General features: G+C 42.4%; 1 protein-coding gene across 3 annotated transcripts in view; it reads left to right on the top strand.

Moving 5' to 3' along the window:
• Positions 1-420: 420 nt before the first annotated feature.
• ecel1 (endothelin converting enzyme-like 1) overlaps positions 421-11,355 on the top strand; it is a 55,127-nt gene continuing 44,192 nt past the window's right edge. For 2 of the 3 annotated variants that reach the window (XM_085370527.1, XM_085370526.1), the window contains exons 1-5: positions 421-1,278; positions 2,222-2,290; positions 2,778-2,888; positions 3,020-3,112; positions 6,824-6,948. In XM_085370527.1, the coding sequence (XP_085226653.1) occupies positions 421-1,278; positions 2,222-2,290; positions 2,778-2,888; positions 3,020-3,112; positions 6,824-6,948 (1,256 nt within the window). The remainder of the gene's footprint in view (positions 1,279-2,221; positions 2,291-2,777; positions 2,889-3,019; positions 3,113-6,823; positions 6,949-11,355) is intronic. The other variant, XM_085370528.1, reaches the window with a different exon arrangement.

The following is an 11,355-nucleotide window of genomic DNA, read 5'->3' as shown; positions in this document are numbered from 1 at the left end:
TTCAATTTCCCATCTTTCTGTCGACTTACAGCCCTGCTCTGTCTCATTTCTTTTTTATTTTTTTATCGACAGGTGACCTGTAACTGGTTGGAGAGAGAGAGAGAGAGAGCGGGGAGAGGAAAACAAATGGAAAGGGAGCAGAGGGGAGGAGAATGAGCGAGAGAGAGCGGGACCCGAGAGATTCCTTGTTAACAATGGAAGTCTCTTGCTCTGCTGGCTTTTGATTTAAAAAGAATAAAGGGGACTTTTCCTAAAGAAGGCCAACAGGATTATTTTGACATCAGTTGAGTGTTTTGCCCCATACAAGGTATTTATGCTTCTGCCTCGGTAGGAGCGGTCATAAAAGTACTCTGAACACAAAAATAACTCCAATTCCATCCCTTCCTCTTTCTCTTTGTTGACTAGAAACTCTACTTTAAGATGGAGAAGACGTACTCACTAACAGCCCACTATGATGAGTTCCAGGAAATTAAATATGGCGGTCGCTACAGCAGTGATATCCTCAGTAATGGTATGACTCTTCATTTGGGGGGCAGCTTGGACCGTCACATGGGACGAAGTCGGGGAGGGACCTGGTCAGGTGGTCGAAACAAAGATCCAGGGAGCACCGGCAACAGTGGGGGCCTCCCTCGATGGAGCCGGAGGGAAATCTGCCTCCTCTCTGCACTGGTCTTTGCTGCAGGCATGTGTGTCATCCTGGGAAGCATGCTGGCACTCAAGTACATTTCACTGGACGTCCACCAGGACATGCAGTGCCGTCAGGACTGCCAGCGGAAACGCTCCCTCCTGCGGGCTGCTCGTTTTGTTCAGGCCAATATCGACCCAACCATCCAGCCATGCCAGGATTTCTATTCCTTCGCCTGTGGTGGTTGGCTGAGGCGCCATGGCATCCCAGAGGACAAGCTCAGCTACGGCATCATTACTGCCATAGGAGAACATAATGAGGAGAAACTACAGCGCCTTCTGCTGGAGCCAATTCGGAGGCGTGGGCCCAACTCAGCAGAGCGTAAAGTCAAGGAGTTCTATCGATCTTGCATCAACATCCAGGAGATTGACAAGCTGGGGTCTGACCCCATGATGGAGGTAATAGACAGCTGTGGAGGGTGGGACCTGGTGGGGGCTCCCCCTGGTGCTGCAGGGTGGGAAAGGGAGGGTGCACCACAGAGACCGGACTTTAATGAGCTGCTCTATAGGACGCAGGGAGAGTACAGCACTGCTGTCTTCTTCTCCCTCACCGTCAATGTGGATGACAAAAACTCCTCAAGGAATGCTATCAGGGTGAGAACTTATGAGAAAACTCAGTCCATTTGAAAATGCTTGTTGTGTGAGTTTTTAATGGTATTAAAAAAATGTGGGGTTTTTTCCAAATACAGTGCAACAATGGCACAAAAGGTCCAATGGAAGTCTAAATTAGAGCTGAACTTGCCTCTTTACAGACATATTATTATCATTAGTGCTGTCGAAACTGGCCAAAGTCATATTAAATTATTTATTTATTAAAAAAAAACTCTCATGGAATAAAACAATTTAATATTACATTATGTACACATGAGGGCAAACTAATAGAGCCAGGGATTAAACTACTCTCTTTCTCACCAATGGTGTGTTTTAAGGTAGCTGGATCTCGGCCCACAGCAAACAGCTGTTTCTACTTTGGCGCCCAGTATGGGGTCGATAGAACAGAAATCCAGTTTTACCTGTCAGACAGAGAGCCTCCAGCAGTGCTGCTTTTTTCTTTTCTTTTCTTTGGTTAATAATATTTTTTTTAGTATAATTTATAATTTTCACTTTCAAATGTCTAATTCTTTATTCTATTTGAAGTTTTTGGAAGCCCCTATTTTGACCCAGGATTCATGCATAGGTCACATGTTTAGATTTTAGTCAGAAGACTATAAGTGTGTGGAGAGTTTTGTTTAGTTTTTTTAAAACCAAAACTTCTGGATAGGATTTTCACAAAACCCAGTAATATTAGATGTCAAACATCTGCAGTTTAATAAAAGATGAATTACTCTGTGTGAATTATTCATTAAATGTTATAAATGATTAATGTTTAGCATACAGTGTGGAGAATAGTTTGTAAATGTTACCATTTTTTCAGAGTATCAAATATTAATCAACCCTTTGAATATGTACCAGTGGGGTGCTTAGTAAAACATATGACTACATGGCAGATAAAAACTCTCCTGAGCTTTTGACTGTATGTGTGCATATGTTGGTGCAGATTGATCAGGAAGGGCTCACACTGCCTGAAAGAAGTCTCTATCTGGGCCAGGATGAAGATAGTACAAAGGTGAGCTTTCTCCCTCTATTACCACCCACCAGTATCCCTCCACTTTTCCTCCTCCATTCCTTCTCCCTTCCTCTCATTACTTCCCTGATTCTTCTTCCTTTCACTGGCCTAAATTTCATCATCATTTCATCCCACCTCCTGTTTGACCCCAACCATTGCCTGCCTTCTCGCTTCTCTCTTCTCTCCTTCCTACATCATCTTTTTCTTTTGCTTTCTTTTCCACTTCTCTTTGCCACCCTCCCTTCCTCTTTCCCCTCTTTCCCCCATCTTCTCTCCCTCAGTCCTTTCCTCCTTCTCTCCTCCTCCCATCTGCCCTATTGACTCTTCATTCGCTCTTCTTCATCCATCCACCTGTTTTCCTCTGTCACCCACTGTGGTGTTGTTGTGCTGTCCACTTTGCCACATGTCACCGCCGTCTCCGGACATTATTGACGATGTCTCAGCAGCACCTCCTGTCTATTAGCGCTGATATCACTCTGCTTCTCAGATCCTGACGGCATACAAGGGTCTGATGGAGCGCTTGCTGAGTATGCTGGGAGCTCACAACGCCACACAGAAGTCCACGGAGATTATACAGCTGGAGACCCGTCTGGCCAATGTAAGCTGATTGTGTGTGTGTGTGTGTGTATGTGTGTGTGTGTGCGTGTGTGTGTGCGTGTGTGCGTGTATGTGTTTCTTTTTTCACATGAGTGTGTGCGCAGTGCTGAGTAAAATTTCCTCTCTTTCCAGATCACTGTGTCAGAATATGACGACCAAAGAAAGGACATCAGCACCATGTATAACCGCATCACCCTTAGGCAGCTGCAGCGTATTGCTCCCAGCGTGAGTAGTGCACGTGCATGTACAACCAGAACACATACATATACATATATATATGTATATATATATATATATATATATATATATATATATATATATATATATATATATATATATATGTGTGTAGATATATGTAGATAGATAGATAGAGAGAGATATCTATCTATCTCTCTCTCTCTATATATGTATATATGTGTATATATGTATATATATGTATATATATATGTGTATATATGTATATATATATGTATATATATATATGTATATATATGTATATATATATATGTATATATATGTATATATATGTATATGTATATATATGTATATATATATATATGTATATATATATATATATATATGTATGTGTATATTCTGGGTCGAAGCAGACGTGATGGATTAAGATTTGAACTCCAACTGTGTCACGGGCTGCGACGGCAGACCGTGGAGTTGTAGTGAAAGTAGGGCCCAAACGCGAGACTTTTAGTGAAGGGCAGTGGATTTATTGACAGGGGGTGGAAAACACACAACTATATACAAAATCCAGGCATTGTGGTCCCGTGGCGATTCTCCCTGAATCCCACACAGTGCAGACGTCCGTGAAAGGTGAAAAGTGGCGACTCCAAAAAACTCCTATTCCCACACCGTGACTTCAGAACACACTCCGCTCCAGATTCCTGGTAACACAAACACATTAAGGTTAGCAGGACATCTATTATCTCGAAGGTTTATACAAAAGTCCACGGCTGAACTGACGAGTTCTGACTCAAGGATCCAGCGTCGGCCTCCGCTCCCTTGACGAGCGTAATCTGCTGCAGCTGGCAGAGGAGGGCGAGCGGCAGGTGTAGCTGTCTCTAGAGCAGAAACACTTCCGGGTTCGCAGTCTCCTCAGCGAACCAAAACATCCAGAAGCTCACACGGAGAAACCAGGAGAAAAAAGGAGAGAAAACCAAAACACCACACAGAAAATATAAACATAAACATACACTAAAATACATGAGCCCTGGGTCCCTAGACCCAGGCCATGACAAACTGAGCATTTTAAGTAGTGTGGCGAGTGTGTGACTGTGCAGCCAGAGTGTGTGTGTGTGCTTGGGGAGGGTCGGTGCAGTGAAGCACTACATACACACAGATGTACACATACACACTTAGACACACACGTACATAGACACACCGAGGCCTAAGTGATTCACAAAAGCTGTCCCCCCTGCAGGGGTAGACGAGCAGATTGAGGGACACAACGAAAGAAGAAGGTAGAAAGAAAAGGAGAAAACCGGGTGGTGTTTTGGGGTTGAAGTGAGGGAGGGAGGTGAGAGGAAAGGGAAAGACACTGGAGACAGCGGGAAAGATGGAGAAAGAGAAGGAGGAAGCTCTTCTGTGAAGCAGCGTGTACAGTGACAGAGAATCCTCACTATGTTTCATGGCTGAGGGATGGCTGAAGGGGGAAGCTGGAGAGATGGAAACTGGACATATACTGAGAGGGAGATGAGCAGTTTGAGTTTTAGTTTCTCAGCCAAAAAAAAGAAAGAAAGAAACTCCACACACAGTTTGAACTTGAATGTGGATAAAAGGGGTGTGAGAGATGCTGAGGAGAAAAAAGAGGGACACATAGGAAGAAGCATATTAGAGGCTTGAGATTCGATCAGAGGCTGCTGCTAAATCACTTCAGTGTTTTGTAAGAAAAAATATTTGCTTTTGACTGGATCTGGAGTCCAGTCTTATGTTTCTTCAGTTTTGCTGCAGACATGCAATGCAACATTACACATTATTCAACAGCTGACAATAGTGATGGCAAGAAAAAAGTGAATGATGGGCGATGGGGATACTGCATTTTATCTTCACAATCTTAAATCCCTGGACCGCCAGAGTGCCCCATGTTTTATGTATGTTTTACATCTGTTGCCACAGTAACCTTTTTGGTTAGTGACCTCATCTGTGATGTTGCAATAGTGAATGGAGTCTAGAATTCCATCCGTCCATTCATTTCACCACTCCAAGAAAGGGTCGCAAAGACAGCCAGGCCTCCCTCTGCCTTACTGCCACCTCTAGCTCCTCTGGGATACCACGGCATTCCTGAGCCAGGCAAGAGAAATAATCTCTCCAGGTGTCTAACTGGGGTCTGCTCCCAGCTGGACATGCCTGAAACACCTTAATTTTCAGAGGTGTCCTAGTCAGATTCCTCACCTCAAGTGGCTCTGTGTGATGCAGAGCAGCAGCAGCTCTTCCTTGAGCCCCTTCCAAGTCACTGAGCTCATCACACCACCTCTAAGGGTTTGCATATATCTGCACTGTTTTTCTTTTAGTCACTACTCGCAGCTTCCAGCCATAGGTGAAGGTAGGTATGTATACCGAGCATTGGACCAGGACTAGGTTTTACTTAGAGAACTGTGTTCAGTGTTGGTGTTTGGTTATGTGCTAGGTATGGGCTTCCCAAACTTACATCCTATTAGTATGAACTAAATAAGGTTTTTTTTTTCATATATTTTATTGCCAAAAGTATTCACTCACCCATCCAAATCATTGAATGTGTTCCAATCACTTCCATGGCCACAGGTGTATAAAGTCAAGCACCTAAGCATGCAGACTGCTTCTGCAAACATTTGTGAAAGACTGGGTCAGTCTCAGGAGATCAGTGAATTCCAGCGTGGTACTCTGATAGGATGCCACCTGTGCAACAAATCTAGTTGTGAAAATCCCTACCACTGTTATTGGTATAAATAGAAGCAACTGGGAATGACAGCAACTCAAAGTGGTAGGCCATGTAAAATTATAGAGTCAATGACTAGAGACCTCCAAACTTAATGTGGCCTTCAGATTCTCTCAAGAACAGTGCATAGAGAACTTCATGGAATGTGGTTCCATAACTATGGATTAAGAAAAGGATGTCACTCAAGTTTATATGTGTATGAATGCAGACAATCGAATACTTTTCATAGGTATAGTTTAGCAGTTAGCCGTTATAAAGTAGTCAAGTGGCCTCTTTTCAATTTGTTTGGTTTGGACATGGTCAGTAATTCCCCAAAACAACACTTAAATTTATTAACAATGTTTCACCATGTTTGAAACATTAGTCAGTGTTTAAAGCACTTGGTTGGAGCAATACTTTATTGCTGTACTTTTACTGTACATTCATGATGGATGCTTGATCGCATTTGACAGTTATACTTCATTTGAAAGAAACTGTTTACAGATAGAGAAGCATTTTCATCTTAGCTTCACTACCTGCACCAGAAGGCCCAGATTCCCTTTGAAATTCCACCTTGTTTGCTTGGTACTGCTCAGTCTGGAGCTTGCTGAACTGGGCGTCAGTTTGGTCAGCTTGGAAATGTTCAGTAACCACCAAAATACATTTCATTGCAATGTTGACCCTGTGCTAACTTGCATATGACAAATAAAACTGAAAACTGAAAACAGTCACCAAGCAACTTCTTTTCTTCTTTTTGCCTAAACCTAAATATTTACCATTAACCATTTACCTACAGCATATATCCAGTTACCAGTATAGGTTCTAAGAATAGGAACAAATTATTTAGATGGTTGTTTAGGTTGACTGGACTGAGTGGCTGACACAGGCCTACTTTGATTTGGAATAGCAATAGTCCCGTAGATCATACTATGTATTTATGCATAGTATGATCCATTTATCCAATTTTTTGTCTCTTAAAAGGTTAAACTGTATGATTACATACAATCTAAACCACCCTCTTGTTATTGCAGCTTCATTGGAAACGTTTGCTGGACAGAATTTTCCATGACAACTTTTCAGAAGATGAAGAGATCGTGGTGCTCGCCACCGATTACATGCAGAAAGTCTCTGAAATCATCAAGACCACTTCGAAGAGGTAAAGAAATCAGAGGCATTGGTGCAGGGTGAAGGTTGAGCGTGTGGAGCAGGTAGAGAAAGATGAAGGTGCTGAAATGTATGGAAAATCAATGAGATTAGACGCATGCATTTTAGAAGTGGTACTTTGAGAGTATGAGTAAGCGTTTTAGTTTGAGGTAGTTCTAAGTGTGTGTGTATATGTGTGTGTGTGTGTGTGTGTGTGTGTGTGTGTGTGTGTGTGTGTGTGTGTGTGTGTGTGTGCGTGTGTGTATCTGTATGTGGGTTGCCTTTATTTGAGTGTTGTCACTATAGTTTGGGCTACAATGCAGTGTCACAAGGTGTATGGATTGGTTTTTGAGTGCTGCTGTGCATGTATTTGTGTACACATTAATGTGTGTGTGTGTGTGTGTGTGTGTGTGTGTGTGTGTGTGTGTGTGTGTGTGGAGAGTCACTGTTGAGTGAACTTCCAGTTCTACTGCAGCTGATTATTATTGATCTACCCCCACACCTTTCTACCTCCTGCAGTCTCAGACAGACGCAGACGCACATGGATGGACACAAACACACATAAGCACACACACACACACATATATATATATATATACAGAAACACACACTCTTTCCTTTCCCTTCTTCTTCCTGACAGACTCCAGGGGAGGCCTTAGAGGGCTGCTGTACGTCAGGATGTGTGTTACAGCCACTGACAGCTCGCCAATAGTCTCTGTGCTCTACACAAATACACAACAGCTCCCAGCCCTCTTGCACAGCTGAATGGCTGGATGACTGGCGGGTGGATTACTTGCTTGTCATTTATGTCTGATACAGGATGCATGTCTGTCTGTCCAGCAACATAAATGTCTGAGTAAGTGGCAACGTAACTTACTCAGACATTTTGGTAATTTAATGACTCACCACTTCATGAAGTTGCGAGGACATTCAGTGCTGCTCCTTTATTACCACTGTTCACTGTTTCAGATTTCCAAACTTTGTGACATTGTATTGTGAAACCTTTGATTGATTTTGTGCAAGTCATGGGCTTCACGCTGGTGTAATATTGATCAGTCTCACACAAGATTTGTAATCAATTGAAAAGTCAGACTGTAACATGTCTACTTTATTAGAGGTCATGGAGTGACATTGAAATAGTAACAAAAGTCAGCATTTCCACAGGGGTTGTGTTGGTCACAATGTCATATTGTCATATTGTCATACTATTCATGAAGCTCACAGATCATAATGTGCAATATTGACACTATGGTGGAAATGACTGATTGCTTTTGTTTTCTCAATTACGTCCCACTCAGTGTAGGTTTATTACCCAATTAATAGATTTTCTTTGCTTGTTAATCGGAATGAGAACAATACAATTCAGCATGAGTGTTTTTCAAAGTGAAGACCAAATTTCCTACAAGCCACACTTTGAATATCTGAGTAATTCCTCTGAATAACAGAGAGCTTGATCTAGTTGACTGTCCAGCTTTACGTAGATCTGAATTTCTCTGTCACACAAAGCTTTTTAGTTCTAGTCTGTATTAAGGCTCATTTGCTAATGATTGTGTGATTTGTCATTAAAAAAAAGAAATGCTGAAATAACTGACTGTGGTACAGTTTCAACCCACCCAGCTTTGTTACCTTCAACAGAAAACTTTTGCCCCCTGGAAGAATTTATAACAGATCTTAGGATATATTACATAAAAAATTCAACACAAAGTGCAACTCTACAAACAAGTAATTAGCTATCTGACATCCTGCAGCTTGGTATAATTATTAAAGTTTGCAATTACAAATCAGAATTGGTATGTATAAGGGGAATTAACCAATGCAAATTTGTCAGAATGTTATATGATGTTATAATGCCTAAAAGAACTGCTAGTGTTAGTATAGTTACTGAATAATAGTTATTCTTCAGTGACTTCAGCTCTTTAAGTGTTTTTAAACAGCAATATATACCAATCACTCATTTTACTGTAATCTGAAAAAATCACATTTTAATATTCAGACTGTACAGAACATTCTGGACACACCCGGCTGAAGGTACAGATGAAGCGCAGATGTTTGACAGATGGCAACTGCCTACATTAAACAGACTGAAAGGAAAGCCTGAGTTTCACTGTGAGCTTTGTATCACTCAGCACTGGTGATTTTTCAGTGGGCTAAAGCAGTCAGTTAGACGAGTGATGAAACATTTCTCCCACTGAAAACGTGACATCCAGATGAACAGAATCAACTTCCTGGGATTTCCTTACTTGGATGATTGAGCACGTATCAAGACATTTTGCTTCACTTTGGCAAGGACTGCCTAAAGCTGGTACATGAGTATGAGCATACGGCATGTAAGACGGCAGACTATAGCTACCACCTGAGATCCAGTCTCAGATGCAGACAGTGTGGGATTGCTCCTAAAAGTCTACACTGAGATCATCTGTCAAGGGCCACCAAGCTAACAAAGTCCTCCAGAAGGCACAGAGTCAGCTGCTAAATGAGCAGGTGAGACTAACTAATTTCTCCATTGATCAGGTGATGTGTTCAATTGAAAGAGGAACAGATCCATCAAAGACTTATATTACTCTTCAACAGGTGCTCAAATTTACCAGGAAGGGTCATTTAGCACAGAAGGAAAAGTGTAAGACCGGGCAGGATCTAGCTGTTGGGCACCAGAAACATCAGCATAGAGTAGAGAGTTTCCTTAACAACAAGCCACAGGGGTAGTGGACAAGTGGGTGAAGAATTTGTCTGACAGCAACTCACTCAGGTAGAGAAAGACATTATTCCTAAGGGGTCGAACTTTGCTCTCATGTAGAGGCAAATATGCTAGTAGAACTGATCACAGCCACAGAATCAAATATAACTGTAAAGTGTAGAAGTAAATTTAAATCTACTTTGATATACAAAGAGGTGTTTACAAAGGTTATAAAGCTAGTTATGTAGCTATTTGGTGGTTACGTGTTTTGATATTTACATGTTTACATGTTTGAATGTTTAGACATGCATGTTCAAACCAGTAATAAGTATGTGTTATATCTACCTGGTTGTTTTCCCTGTTTTGATCTGAGTATAAGATTTCCTGGCTTCTGAGAGGCCAGTGAAGTATTCATGAGGGCGGCACACAGGAAGTGTGGGTTGTTGTTGCAGGGTGCTAAAAGTAAAGAGGCTGCTAAAAAGTTATCCGTCTCCGTCTTGCTGTTCCTAATTATTCAGAGAGATTCCCAACCATCTAGTGAACCCTCACGTTACATCTGGTGGCAGCGGTGGGATTTATTTTCTTGATGGATCTGTGTATTTGGTGAGTTTTACTCCCAAGCTGCGGATAAGATCGTTTTTTTTCCCCGCTGGGATTTATCCCTCTCTGTGAACAGCTGATGAACTGAAAATAATAATAGTAATAATTTTTGGAGATAGGAAGGATTGTTGCAGCTTTTCTCTCTGTTTTTGTGATTTTTTTTTTTTGAGCTGGATATTTGTTGGGAACATGTCGGCTGACGAGAGTGAATCTGTGCATGAGCTGCGCTCTTCTCCTGTGCCACATTCGAGGTCAGTGGATGCAATGCGGACTGTTGCTGCTCCCGCCCACCATACCGTTTCCAGTGCCCTGACAATAGATCTTCCACCTGTTTTTAAAGGAGATGGGACTGAATCTTTTACTAGTTGGTCTCGTCGCTTTGAAGTGGCAGTGCAAGCTATGACTCCACCTGAGGTAGATTTGCCAACTGTGATGTCCTCTGTTCTGCCTACTCGTCTAGCAGATGCTGCATTTTTGTACTGGGACAGTTTGCCTTCATCAGCCCAGAAAGACTATGATCTAGTGAAGGATAAGCTGAAAGAGGTTTTCGGTCCAAAATATTCTCTGCCATTCTTCCAGACACATGTGAATGCTCGCCCCCGGAAACCAGGTGAAAGTTTAGATGTGTACAGCGCGGATATTACCCGTCTTGTGCTTGAAGCTTTCCCTAACTATGACTACAATGCCTTGGAAGGTGAAAAATTTCGCCGTTTTGTTGCTGGGTTGGACCCCACCTTGCAATCTAAGATTCATGAGATGGGTGCAGAGGATCTCGACGGAGCCCTGCGCATTGCCAGCCGTTGTGAGAGAGCACGGGCAGCATTGCAACTTACAGCTGCAGGATCCTCTCATATTCCGTCTTCAGAACAGGTTGCTATGATACGTCCTCAGCCTACTGATGCTAAACTTCTTCAAGCGGTTGAGGAGCTCACGCTTACTGTAACCAGCCTGAAACATGAAGTACAGCAGTTACGGGAGAAACAGAGTTACCTTGCCCAACATTTGGACTCCAGTCGTGATAGATCCTCCTCTTCCAATGTTCAGTACAGCACCCGCAGTGCGTCCCCGTCGCCTTATCATGCCAGACAACATTCCAGAGACTATTGCTCGCCTGAGAGGCGTTATCATCGTGATCCAGAGTCTCAC

The sequence above is a fragment of the Diplotaxodon limnothrissa genome, linkage group LG14 (genome assembly GCF_057381915.1).
Source record: "Diplotaxodon limnothrissa isolate DT_005_m linkage group LG14, D_limnothrissa_male_GT1.1, whole genome shotgun sequence".
Lineage (NCBI taxonomy): Eukaryota > Metazoa > Chordata > Actinopteri > Cichliformes > Cichlidae > Diplotaxodon > Diplotaxodon limnothrissa.
The sequence above is the reverse complement of the archived record's forward strand: the minus strand, read 5'-3'. Positions and strand labels throughout refer to the sequence as shown.